General features: G+C 53.2%; 1 protein-coding gene across 1 annotated transcript; it reads left to right on the top strand.

Annotated features, from left to right (window-relative positions):
* The first annotated feature begins 634 nt into the window (after positions 1 to 634).
* On the top strand, positions 635 to 10,940 carry LOC123791366 (protein C19orf12 homolog). The gene is made up of 4 exons (XM_045796113.2): positions 635 to 995; positions 5,298 to 5,467; positions 9,006 to 9,246; positions 9,778 to 10,940. The coding sequence occupies exons 1-3, from the start codon at positions 898 to 900 to the stop codon at positions 9,239 to 9,241; spliced, it is 504 nt and encodes a 167-aa protein (XP_045652069.2). The 5' UTR covers positions 635 to 897; the 3' UTR covers positions 9,242 to 9,246; positions 9,778 to 10,940.
* The last annotated feature ends 2,710 nt before the right edge of the window (positions 10,941 to 13,650 follow it).

Genomic DNA, 13,650 nt, shown 5'->3' with positions numbered 1-13,650 from the left:
AGAGGAGAAAGAAGAAAACGAAACAAAAGGACTCTGGCAGTGTGAAAGAGGCCCATCGTCTGGGTGTGTCCGGCTTCCTGGAAAGCCAGGCAGAGGGCTGGTTACAGGGACGGCTTTGAGCCCGGTGGACCCAGATTAGAATCTGGACCCTGACACTCCCTACCTGGGTGGCCTCGGGCAGACCAACCTCTCTGCACCTCACTGCTCCTATGTGTAACACGGCACTGGCCGCCATGCCGAGGTGGGAGGACGCTGTCAGGATTAGTGGGCTAGGCCATGGAAAGCCCCCAGAGTCCTTTTCAGATTTGAGGTGGTTCAAGGCCAGCCCTTGTGCGTGTGTGTGTCGGGGTGGGGGTGAAGGGAATCTTCTCCATAGTCCCTGCACCCCCCCACACCGCTTTCCCCCTCCCAAGAGGTTCCCCCACCTCAGCTTTGTCCTGGAAGCTGGACTTAAGTAAAGCCAGTGCTTAGTCTTTCAAACCCCACACCCAGAGGCCCCTGGTGCAGGCACCTGGAGGGGGAACAGCCTGTGTTGGATTGGGCCCATACATTCAGCAAACATGAACTTTGCACCTGGGACTTATCCAGGTCGCTGGGCTCTCTTCCGTGTGCACTGAGGGGAAGGAGGAGCTTCCTTAGGCCTAACGGTCAGAGATCCTGAATCAAGGGCCAAAGGGAGAGACCTCTCCGAGTTGAGGAAGGTGCAAGGGAAGCCCGTCCAGAACGTGTGCGGGCGGCGGTAGATCGCTGGCGGTGGGCACGAAGGAGCGCAGCCTGAGGGCCGCGGGGACTTCAGTCCAGACTCAGGAGCCAGGCCTAGACTCCGACCAAGAGGAGACACTCCGGCTGATTCCTTGGGCTAGGACCCCACGTTCTCGAGCCCCGGCCAGGCAACGGATGCCAGCGGCGCACTTCCTAGCAGCGGTTGCAGTAGAGGTGGCAGCCCAGGCGGCAGCGAAGGCAGGGTCACTGGCTATGGCAGCGGGGACCAGCAGGTGAGTGGGGACCGGAAGGCCCCCTACGCGGGTGACCCTGAAGACGGCCGGCGGCAGGGTCTGCGCTGAGGCGGGGGGTGAGACCTGGGGCAGGACGGGGCCAGAGAAGCTCAGGCTTGGGTCTCCTGCTCAATGTGGACCACGTCCCAGTAGGTGAAGGGCTCAGGGCGCAGTCGCGGCAGGGCTGAGGCGGGGCACCCAAGGCATGGTGCGGGGAGTCCTGTGAGCTGCGAAGCCACCCCACATTGTTAGGGTATTCATTTGCCACATGAAGACACTGAGGCACGGAGAGGCTGACGTCACGCCAGAAGTAAGCGGCAGCGGCCCAGCTGGGGTTAGAACCCGGAGCCGTGCTCAGGGCCCTGCACCCAGCACGGTGCCGCATAGTGACCCTGGGTGTGTGTATGACCTCCCCAGGTACCCACATGTGTGTGCCCTCCTCAGTAACCCCGGGGTGTGCGTCACCCTCCTCAGGGTCCCAGGCGCGTGGGTGGGGCAAGAGGGGTTACATATGCAGGACAGAATCCTGGAAGGATGCCCGGTGAGACAGCACCCCCGGCCTCCCCTGCGGGGTAAGTTAGAGATGACCAGGAATGGGGGTTAAGGATCTCGGAGGGGAGCATTCCTTTGCTGGGGACTGGTAGCTTCTTTACCTTTAGAAGACGAAGCAGGGAGACTCTGAGAGGCTGCAGAGTGACCTGTTTATGGGCCCCTGGGTGGGGAAGGTGGCCCTGCTAGGGCCTATGGCAGAGAGAAGGCAGTACCAGCTTAGCTTTGCCTCTGTGGCTACCGGAAGTTGGTCCAGGGGGACTCGCTCTTTTGATTTGTCAAGAGAAATCAGAGATCAGATGTATGTGAAATCTGATTTTCAAATACTAGCAACAGTTCAGTCTTAAAATGTCTGTGGGCTCATCTGACAGTGCTGGTGGGGTCCACGTGAGCCCTTCGCACTGGGGCCTACAGAGCTGGGAAGACAAGGCTTACAAGAGCCAGGCCACACAGTGGAATTTTATAAATTCCAGCAGAGAAGAGAAAGATGGCAGGTGAGCAAGATCACCCTGACTCCTTCAGAGGCTCTGCTTTTGTTTTCTTTTCTTTTTAAACAGGGTGCATGGGGGTCTGTGTTAGCTCTGAAGCCTTCCTCTCCCAGCTCTCTCACAATCTGCTCCATCTCAAAAAGCTGGGCTGCACTCTCAGGGATGGGCTCATGTCCCTCTTCCCCAGAACCTTGCTGTCATCGGCAGACCAGCCTGGTGGTGCAAGAAACCAGGGCTGCAAGTTGGTATTTGCCTTGTCTGTGGCTGGCAGATGGGCTTGCTGTGACCAGAGTCCATGTTGTGGACAAATCTGATTCTGAAATAGGTGTGATATGGGGAGGGGAGGCCCCGTTCCCACCCTCTGAGGTCTGTCCCCATCAGAGTACTCTTCCTCCCTCCTCCCTCCTTACTGGCGTCCTTGTTGCTTACAGACAAAGGCAAGCTTGCAGTGGGAGGAGAAGCAGGACTGGCTTCCTTGCTCACTCTGGCAAGCCCGGAGAAGTCAGGAGGCCGGGGTTTTTAGCAAGGACTCAGGAGATGGGGTGACAAACCTTCCTTCCACAAGAGTCTACTGATGCTCTAACGTCTAAAATGATTCTCACAAGGAAATTAAACAGGTTTGTCTTGGAGTGAGGCAGCCACAATGCCCCCTCTTCCTGTGGTGTGGAGCTATTAAACCCGGCCAGAGGTGGGCCACGTCGTCCGCTGCCCTCCCACACACCGCGACCCCTGCTGGCCCTCCAGTTCTGCAGAGCCCTGGGCTCCTGCCTTGTGCTGGGCTGCCTGGGCTGAGTGGAGGTTGGGAGTAGCCTTTGCACGATGATGCCTTATTAGTCCCTGTGGGTTTCTAGGGAGTCATTCAGAGCCCGTGGGAAGCTAGGTTTTTAGATGCACAATAGAGTATGAAGTGGCTGTGTCCTGCCTCCTTGCCATGCATTTTCTTGTTATGCAGAAAGTGTTTCCAGGGTGCAGGTCCATAATCCTGCAAAAACCCTGTTTTAGGAGTGGTGTCTGGGCAGAGTGCCCTGGCTTGGAAGCCCCCCTTGCAGACCATGCTTGGGGTCTTCATGTGCCTGGATGTGGGGAGCTCACTGCAGCCTCAGGACAGGCCTTCCCAGGATTGAGCTTCGACTCCCCTTTTCCCAGCATAACTGGCAGATAGAAAGCTGCATATAAACCATATATAAACTATGCCACGAATAGATGTTTTACAAGAGGATTATTAGCTTTTTGAAAGGTTTAATTATGATAGTAACGCCTTTGGTTATCAATATTTGAAATACATTAGTATCTGAAAGAAAACTCATTTACGTAGCTTCACAGCACCATGGCTACTGGGTAAATCGAGTCACACCCTCCATCCCCTCATTTCTTAGTGACCTCTGCCATGTGCAGTCCCTTTGCTGTTGTAATGCTATCTGATTATCATGACCTTTGTGTGTGGATAATTCCTGACCCTCGAGTGGGCTCTCTTCCAGGGTGGAGGGGGCGGTGTGGACTCTGTTTACAAGGGGCTGCCGGTAGTGAGCAAAGGTGCGGGAAGCTCGGAGGTTTGTAGGCACGTCCAGGACACATGGGGCCAGAGCGGGGGCAGGCACCCTTGATTCCTTCTCCGTCCCTTGAGCACCCCTGCAGGGCCTGTCCCTCCATCGCCTCTATACTCCAATTGGTCAAACAGACACATTGGGGGAGGCTTGTTTGCACTTTCTGAACTCGAGCACCAAGCAGCAGATGTCCGATGTCTGGGTCATGCACTCATAGAGTCTTGCTGTCCGAGGTGGGGTTAGAGGCCAGCTGGAGCTTGTCCCCACGCAGAATCTCAGCCCACGCACGCGGGCTGCATTTCCCAAGGTCATCAGTGATTCGGTGCACTTGTGGAGAACCACGGATCTCAGAACACGGCAGGGGCCAGAGCACAGGACACGCCTTACCTCTGCTGGGACGGCAGAGAGGTCCTGAACCCTGACTGTGGTGATCCAGCAGACCCAGAGATTCATTCTAGGGGATCAGAAGTCTCTCCCAGGACTGGGAGGATGATTTTACATCAGAGGCTGCTTCTGGATTCTCCTTGGGTCAGAAAGAAATGTAACCAAGAGTTACTGAGCAACAGGGTCTGCCCCAACCTTTGTCCAGTTCCTTTAGGGACTGCTTGCAAGAAAGCGGAGTGATGGAAGGAAGTGCCCTTAGAGTCTTGGGTCCAGCCGAGGCCAGAAGGAGTAGCATCAGCTCGTGGCCACTTTGATTTTACTTCCGGGGCCTGTCAGGTGGCCCGTCCGTGTTGTGGGTCTCCATGCCCACTGACCCTGGGGCAGAGTCCACCCTGCCCCAGCCCTGCCTGCCTGCCAGTTCCCCACCAGTGCAGCAAACAGTTTCCTGACCTCAGACAATTGTTCTAAGGTCATTGTTCTAAAGGTCCATCTGGCTGTCTATCGGAACACATGCAAAGTGTTCTGGAATTCTGTGCTTTAGTTTATTCTCTCATTGTCCCATCTTGCTAGCCCTCCTTAGGGTCAGCCTACCCCCGCCTTTACCATCCCCCATGCAGAACTGGACAGGCATTAGGAGTGGCTGCTGATAGAAAATCAGTGGTTGTCTCACCAACAGAATATTCATTTAGAGCCAACATGTCTGCAGGTCGCAGTGTTCCACACTCATACCAGGTACTTGCATCCATTCTGCCCAGACCTTTCCAGAATCCAGCTTGTAGGTGGGTTGTCTCATTTTACAGGTGAGGACTCTGACGCTCTGCTCAGGGTCACAGGCGGACAGCGGTGGGCACAAGGCCAGTGTGGTCATGGAGTCAGTACTTGCCCCCTTTCTGGCTTGGCACGAGCTCTGTTCCCTGTCCCATGACAGGGGAGTGGAGGCTGGGACGTCCTGCTCTCCGCCAGGCTCTGTGCCCTGGGGAGGCCTGAGGCAGCAGGAAGGGCGCAGACTCAAGAGAGGGCTCGCTTGCCTCACTAGTGATGACCCGCGGGAGCCTGGGGCCGGGCCTGCTCCGTAACCCGGCACAAATCAGAAGCGAAGCAGAGGGCAAGGAAGACCTTTCCTCCCTTCTGCGGACTGTGTTGCTTATGAACTAAATGCTTCCCGGCTTCGTCCGTGACAAGGACCCAACCACAGGGCTGGTGCCGTCTGTCCCGCGTATGGCAGAGCTCCCGTTCTCCACATGAGGACTGTTGCTCGGACCTCCAGCCAGAGTAACATTTGGGTGCAGGTACTCTGACGCTCATTAAAACTCTCCCTTTGAAATGCTTCCTTTGAGGCACAAAAAGAAGCCCCTCTCGGTAGATGACGTCATGAAGCTGCTCGGCTGCATCTCGGAGTACGAGGATGTGAAGGTGACCTACGAGTGCTCTAAGAAGGGCGCGACGATCGCAGGGTCTGTGGCCTTCATCGGTGGTCTGGTCGGAGGACCACTCGGACTAGCTGCGGGTAAGCGCAAGCTCGCGGGGACAGTCAGCTCGGGGGTGTTGTAAGAAAGGCCTTTGAAACCACAGACCTCACAGAAGTCTCTGTCCTGTGGGAGATGTTGGTTGAGTTGAGATTGCTTCTGTGACATGATTTGTGTCCCTAATTCCTCCTACTGAAAACACAGGCTTCTGAGCGTGAAGGTCTCCGAATTGCAGGGCTTTCCAGCAAATGGCATCCATGTCGTGCAGACCTGGAGGGCGCCTCTCCCCTCAGCGATGTATCCGGGCATCTGAAGATGAAAGGGTGTCCTGGGTCCCTTGGATGGTCTCCTTCCCCGTCACCATGACAGGTCACTGCAGAAGGGAACCCGGGAGGAAGCTGGGTTTGCTGAGCACCCCCTAGGAGCAGACGCTGTCTGCCCATTTTACATGAGCTCATTCAGAGCGACTCACTATTCTGAAAGCAAACAGTCTCAGGCAGAAAAAGCACAAATATCCTAGAGGGGTCGTCCCTGCCCCCCGCTTTTACCCCCTGCTTCTACTTGACAGCCAGTTTCCAGCAATGAATGGAGGTTTGGCCCACTTTCCCATCATTCTTGGAGCCTGGAAGGGTTGCTTCCTCTGGCTTTGGAGCAGGAAGGGTTCCCGTGTCGTCTGACCCGTGGGTCAGGGCTGCTGTGTGGGCCTCACTTGAGGAGGGGCTGGGTTAGTTCTCCCGGGAGGTGCCTCAGATGGACCCTGCAACAGGGAGCTTTGCCGCGTGTTTGGCTGCACTGGGCCCAGAGCATCACTGGACGCCGCTCTGTACGGGCAGCCTGTGCTGGCGACGGGGGAGAGCTCCCAGTCCGGCCTGCGGTCCTCCCACGACACAGGCTGGAGAGGTGACGGCCTATCTGCCCAGGTTGGCTTCTGCTTCCGGCTCCCGGCATGGCTTCCTGCTCTGCTCTGTGTTTCTGTGGCAGGACTGGCACACAGGGACATTCCGTGACGCAGAGGTCACACTGGGGAGTAAGTCATCGTGTGGGGACCCCCAGACCGTCCACCTGTCCGTGTCCCTTTGCAGCCTGTGAATTAGTGAGTCCTGACTTCAGCTTCTCAACATCCAATCAGCAGCCAGTGAGGGTGGAGACAAGGCCATTGCCTCCTTCCTCAGTGACAGTCTACATCTTTGTCCCCCCCCCCATCTAAGGTGCTCAGGGGAGGGCTTGATGGGATCCTTTATCATATAGCTGATCCCAGATGCCATTGTGGGAGCATGTATTTTATCTGGGTTGTGTCAGCTCTGGTGGAGAACACAATGTCTGCCAGGAGAACCGGGGGACTCGCTACTTGCAGCCCCTAGTCGTGGGCGGGAACATTGTTTTACCCAGAAAACCAAGGAATTTTCTCTTCTCCAAAGAGTGAGTAATTTGCTGGTCGATATTCCTGGCGACCTTTTGCATTAAGTGCTGCTCTAAATCAAATCTTGCTGTTCTCCTAACGGTTTAGTGCAGATGAGGGCAACTCTGGGCTCTAAGCGCTTCGCGGGTGTCATGGGGAAAAGTTCAGTAAAACTTGTAAATGACTGGTTTTCCCTCCCCGAATCCTCCCTGCTTTTGGAGCAGAGGGGAAGGGTGGCCAGGGGCGGTGTTCAGCCTCCAGGGCCCGATGCTGGCCTGGGCTCAGCCCCAGGGGAGCTGTGTGCTCAGATGCCTCCACACTCGGCTTCCGGAGAGGGTGCAGGCGGGGGCGGCCCACACCTGGGTTCTCTCTGCCCGGGCTCTTTTCTCTCAAATAAACCTTTTATTCTGGAATAGTAGTAGAATTACAGACAAGCTGGCGAGACCGTGCAGAGAACTCCCGTGTATCCCTCACCGCTTCCGTTCCCCTGACGTTACCATCTTGTGTTACCAGGTGCCCTTGTCAAAGTAAGAAACCAACACCGATGCGTCACTACTACCTGGTCTCCAGGCTTTATTTGTACTTTGCCAGTTTTTGCATTACTGATGTTTCCTGTCCCAGAATCCAGCTCAAGCTATCACAGTGCATTTAATCCTCATGCCTGCTTCGTCTCCCCGGGTCTGTGACAGTTGCTCAGACTTTGCTTGCTTTCATGGCCTGGGTAGTTTTGAGGAGTAACTGGGCAGGTATTTGTAGAATGCCTCTCTGTTTGGGTCTGCCTGAGGGCTTTCTCGTGCTTAGCCCGGGGTTAGGGACCTTTGGAAAGCTTACCGAGGACACAGGTGGACACCTGTCTCATAGCACCATTCCAGGGACGTGTTACATCCATAGGCCTCCCTGGCGATGTCCACCTTGATCACCTGGTTAAGGGGGTCTGTGCCAGCTTTCTCCACTGTGACATTAGTTTCCCCCTTTCCACGCTCTCCTCTTTTAGAGAGAGTCACTAAGTCCAGCCAGGCTGCATCTATTAATTTCTGATCATCGGTATTTAAAGCTCGAAGTTTTTAGGGGTGCCCATGTGGCTCAGTCATTTAAGCATTTGCCTTCAACTCAGGTCGTGATCCCAGGGTCCTGGGATCGAGCCCCGCATTGGGTGCCCTGGTTAGCAGGGAGTCTGCTTCTCTCTCTCTCTCCTGCTTGTGCTCTTTGTCTCTCTCTCACTCTCGCTCTATCTCTCAAATAAATAAAAGTCTTTTAAATTTTTTGTTTTAAAAATCATGGGACATTTTTCAGGATACAGATCTGGCATTCCGTGTGGTAGCAATGGGCAGGCGAGGGGTAGCCACCGCCCCTTGGACAGGGACCCAGCTTTCCGTCACCCACAGGCTCACTCAGCCCTCTTCCCTCCTCTCAACCTTCTGCCTGCCCCCTAAAGGCCTTTGAGTTTGAGACCCCTGCCCAGGGCACCTTCCTGTAGCCGACCTGGACCCACCTGGTCACATAGAACTTTACGTTTACACAGGGCTTCAAGTCCCAACATCAGACACCTTACATTTGATCATAAATTTACACTTAAAAATAATGGTTACGCCTTTTCGGGGTCACAGGAAGAGAAGTAGTTGAGAAAGTTGTATTTGTAGTTACCATCACACAGCTCTGGAGGGCTGGCATGAGAAACAGTTGCTTCCGAGTGAAGGTCTTCTCCTCTGTCCCCAGGGTGCTTTAGCCAAACGATTTCCCTAGAAATTTCTGAAGTTCAGGGGCAAAAAGCGTATTATGGAGACAACTCAGCCTCACCACTGAGATGGTTCCCATAGAAAACACACTTGCGTCTCTGCTCTCTGCTTTAGGAGGAGAGCGTGTGTGGGAAGCAGGAAACCCGCAGGCCCTGGAGAAGATTTCCGTTAGCACAGATGTGCGGCGGGAGAGGCTTCGCGCTGCATCTGTGAGTGCAGAGCTCAGGGAAGGCACGTTGGGGTTCAATATCTGAGCCAAATGAACTGAAGACCCCATAAACCCTCCCCCCCCGCAAGGTGGGGTGGAGCGGGCACGAAGCCGAGCCGGTTCTGGCCACGCGGGAATGTGCCCACTCGTCCCGGCGGTGGACGTGCTTTCAGCAAGAGCCTGAGGCCATGATTTATGCATAAGGCCCAACTAATTGAACCTTCCTTGTTTTCTAGGGGGGGCTGTCGGGGGTCTGTTAGGTGCATGGATGACATGGGGACAGTTCAAGCCGATTCCTCAGATCATAATGGAGCTGACGCCTGATAAGAAACAAAGGCTGTATAATGAAGCCACCGCCATCCTCAGGGACCTGGAGTGGGTGGACGCTGTGGAGCTGACCAAGCAGGTCATGGGCAATGAGTTTGTGAAGAAGCAGCTGCTGGCCCTACTGAGAAAGTTCCTCAAAGGCTAACTAAGGTTCAGTACATTGACTGCGAAGGTTCTCCTGGGAAGCGGGGGTCTCATTTAGAGGATTCTGCTGACCCACAGGGTGGTGGGCTGTTTAGACGGTTCTCCCAACTCATAGAAGGTGATTGGGGAGTTGGGGGAAGCCTCACCCATTCATTGCTCATGTGTTGGGCCCAACTGTTCCAGACCCAGGGGACACAGGGTCCTAGCTCAGAGGCCCTGCAGTGATGTCCCCTGAAGTCCCTCCCCTCGCCTGCCTGCCTTTATTCCTGGGAAAAACCCCAACCCAACTCCTGACCTGTTTGGTCAGACGGAGCAGGCCTTGCTGAGTGAAGCCACCCTGGACCAACTGGGTCCTGGGGTGACTGTGATGGGCACTCGGCCCGAGAGGGCAGTTGAGACCTGGAGTCCTGTTTCCCCCAGGAGGTGAAAGCACTTTCCTGGTTTTCCCCTCAGACTCTTCTCTCGGCTTTTCTGGTTTTAGTGTTCTTACTTCTGGGTCTCCTTGACAAAAATTTTCGTTTATTTATTTTTCAATAGGTAAAACCAGCCTGGTACTTAGAAGACTCCAGATGGTTTGAATGCAAAGGCAGGGCTTTCTCCAGCATGAACTCTGCCCCAGGCCCCTCCCCAGAGACAATCACTGTACAAATTTCTTGTGCATTCCTAAACTCGGTTTTTAAATAGTGTTTGAAAACCATTCATTTCCTTTTATTTCTCAGTGTTCATTGATGAAAGTTTAGGACAATCTATCCAAAAAAGGATGGTGAAACCACTACAAATTTTACCACCCAGAAGATCACTTTTAACACATTTGGTACGATTCATACACACCTTTTAATGCTATGTATGTCCATTTCCAGCATATTTACATTCTTCATGTTTAGGCCTCTTTAAATTCTTCTATCAATTAACATTATATAACATTTGTGATTTAATTAAAAGTTCCTTGTAAACATGTGTCATGGCTGTATACTATGCCATCCTACTTAGCCCTTTCCCTGCTGTGGTTTTCATTGCTGCAGTGAACAGTTTTGTGCTAACATTCTTTTCGTATTTTAGACTCTCATAGACTTTTGGATAGACTCCTCAAAGTGAAATGCTGGGTTAAGAAGTAGGCAGTATTTTTCAAGGTTCTTATATTCAGTCAGAATTCATTCTAGACAGTGATGTTGATAACTCGCTCTCCCTGCCACGGGGCTTGGGGTACACATCTCACTGCACCCTCACCAAGAAATAGGATGATAGTGTCTTAAGCCTTTGTGGATTTGATGGGTGACTACCGACATCTTGGTTTGGTTAGTTTTTCTTTGCTAATGGGGGTGACAAGGCTGGGGTCACCTGCAGATCGCCATCTTCCCAGGTGGTGTTGAAAGCCCCCCAGGCCCCCGGGGCTGATTCCCAGCAGAGGGGGAGGGGCCCTGGCTTGAACAGAGGGCTGGTTGTGGGCTGGCCCCCTGTGGCTGGCAGGACGGTGGCTGAGTGGTGGCAGCGGGGTGGCCAGGAAACAGCAGGGGGCTGCCAGCAGGGCAAGGAGGCAGCTGAGGAGGAAGCCTTGGTGGGGGGACCCGGTAATTATAGAAAGAAACCATCTGTTCTGGGCCGGCAATTAACCTGCTTTGGGTGTTGATGCGACAGTGACAAGCAAAGATGTTTCCAGGCAGATGGTGTATTTTCAGCTGGAATGAACTTTTTTATTTTTCTGTTTTTTGAGATGTCTGGCTTGGAAGTAAGCATGACTGGGGTGTGTTGCAATGCGGGGGGCGGTCAGGACTGGGGCTCCAGGCTTAGAAGGAAGTGTCCTCTCCCCATTCGTTACTGAGAGGTGCCATCTGCTGGGCAAGTAGGGGCATCCTCCCCCTTTCCCTCCCTGCCTTCCTGGCTCACCTGCCAGCCCAGGATGTGGCTCCACCAGGAGGCCCTTTTATGAGTTCCCCTGGGGAGGGGGACTGGGGTCTTCCTGGGGTCTTAATAAGCCATGAACAGAACATCAGCCACATCTCCTGCCACCTTTTTTGCAGATAAACCAGACTGTGCCTCAATCCTGAACAATCAACATATGGCCATTAGGAAGTGCCAGGATTCGTCTACACCATGCAGGGAAGGGGGACCAACTGATGAGTTTTCAGTTGTTGGAGGAGGTAAATGGCTTTATTAGCCGGAGGAGGCTCCCTGGACGATTGTGGTAGCAGTGGGTCAGGAGGTGAAGCTGGGGCGGCTGTGGGTACCCCAAATGCTGGCAAGTAGAGGGAGCAGAAAAGCGTTTCTCTAAGCTATAGAGATGATGGCTGTTTCTTTAATTTGTGTGAGTTTTAAGGGAAGGACGTTCCTCATTCTCATCTACAATTAAGCAAGTTCCAGGTTAATATCCAGGCAGCATCTGTTACGTAACAATTACTTGGTAAAAATAAATACAAATGCTGGAACCTACAAGTGGCAGGGCCTGAGGAAGAAGACACCGCGCACACATGCAGACGGATGCTCACTCACACGCCAACAAGGCAGAGATGGGGATGGTAAGGGCTGGGCGGCTGCAATCGCAGATCGAGTGGCCAGGCAAGGCGTCCCTGAAAAGGTGAACATGAGTCAAGCCCTGCAGGAAATGAGGCAGATATTTGGGAGAAGAATATCCAAGGCCGAGGAAGCAACAAGTGCAAATGCCCTGGGACAGCAGTGGCCCCAGCCTGGTGACGGAGCTGGGAGGACCCAGTGTGGCTGTTAGAAAGGGCGGGGGACAGCAGCTGGAGATGACCTAGAGGCAGGGGAGATGAAGCGGGGCCCGGTTTGTTGTGGTGGTTGGTTGTTGGTTGTGGTTTTGAGCGGGGAGTATGGGTACCAGGAGCTCAGTTTCCGAGTGTGAAGTTGGAGACCGAGCGGGCAGTGGTCCGGGAGGGACTGGAGCCAGGAGGGAAGTCTGGGCTGAGCCCCACAAGAAAGACAGGATGTGGGAGCAGCAGGGGTGGACAAGGAGGAGCAGCCGGCCAGGGCAGCAGCAGCGGTGAGCATAAGGGGCAGCCTGCCAGACGCCGCCCAGGGGGTGGTCGGGTGGCAGGAGGACCGAGAACCAGCCTGTGTTCAGTAACGCGGACGTCAGGTGTGGTGGTCACCTACAAGGAGGCCACCGTGATCAGAGACCATGTAGTGGGGCGGTGGGAGCAGGGGCTGCAGGAAAGCACCCAGAGAACGGGAGTCACCCTGGGGAATCAGCCAAGGAATGTCACTGCAAAGGGCAAGAGAGACATGGAGCGAGGGCTAGAGATGGAAAAGTTGCTTTTGAAACAGCGTCATTGGGATAAAATTCACATCCCATAAAATCCACCCACCCTTTAAAGTTTGCCATTCGGCGATCGCTAGTGTATTCGCAAGACTGTGCACCATCCCACTACCTAACTGTAGGGGCTTTTCACCACCCCAGACAGAAACCCCACACCCGTGAGAGCTCACTGCCCGTTCTCCCCTCCCCCAGTCCCTGACCACCACCCATGTCCCTTCAGTCTCTACGGATTTGCCTGTTCTGACATTTCACACAAGTGCCGTCCTTTACCATGTGCTCTCTTGTGACTGGCTCCGTCCACTTAGCATCTTTCCAAGTTGGTTCATGTTGTAGCGTGTATCCGAATATAATTCCTTTTTATTGCTGAATAATATCGCCTTGCATGTTTTATACAATGTATAGACCACGTCGTGATGGACATCTAGGTTGGTAACAATTTTTGGGCTGTTACAAAAAGAGGTGTTAATGGACACTCAATACAGGGTTTTTGTGGACGTGTTGTCAGTTCTCTGGGGTGCGTACCTAGGACACGAATTGCTTCTTTATATGGTAACTCTATGCTTAATATTCTGAGGAGCTGCCAAACTGTCTTGCAAAGTGGCTGCACCATTTTACGTTCCACCAGCAACGTATAAAGTTTCTGATTTCTTCCCAACCTCATCAATGCTTGTCATTGCCTTTTTTAAATTTTAGCCATCAGAGTAGGAAAAAAAGCAGCATCTCACTGTGCTTTGGATGACTAATGATGTTGAGCACCTTCTCGTGTGCTTACTGGCCATCTGAATATCATTTTTGGAGAAATGTCTATGCAAATCCTTCGCCCATTTTTGAACTGGGTTGTTTGTCTCTTTATTGTTGAGTGTGAGAGATCTTTATATATTCTAGATACTAGTCCCTTATCAGATACCTGATTTGTAATTTTTTCCCATCCTGTATTTTTTTTCACTTTGTGGATGGTGAAGAACAAAAGTTTTTAATTTGATGAAATCCCATTTATCTATTTTTTTTGTCATTTGTGTTTTGTGTCATATCTACGAAACCACTATCGCATCATAAAGAGTTATTCCCGTGTTTCCATCTATGAAATGATCTATTTTGAGTTAATTTTTTATATGGTATAAGACAGGGGGTTGTCCAAC

Source organism: Ursus americanus, chromosome 21 (assembly GCF_024610735.1).
Source record: "Ursus americanus isolate L20-20 chromosome 21, mUrsAme1.1.p, whole genome shotgun sequence".
Lineage (NCBI taxonomy): Eukaryota > Metazoa > Chordata > Mammalia > Carnivora > Ursidae > Ursus > Ursus americanus.
The sequence above is the reverse complement of the archived record's forward strand: the minus strand, read 5'-3'. Positions and strand labels throughout refer to the sequence as shown.

Bases quoted from the DNA above. Each gene is read 5' to 3' on its own strand.
- LOC123791366 (XM_045796113.2), top strand. From the start codon at position 898: ATGCCAGCGGCGCACTTCCTAGCAGCGGTTGCAGTAGAGGTGGCAGCC. The intron at 996-5,297 runs GTGAGTGGGGAC...GCTTCCTTTGAG, and splicing joins ATGGCAGCGGGGACCAGCAG to GCACAAAAAGAAGCCCCTCT. The intron at 5,468-9,005 runs GTAAGCGCAAGC...CTTGTTTTCTAG, and splicing joins ACCACTCGGACTAGCTGCGG to GGGGGGCTGTCGGGGGTCTG.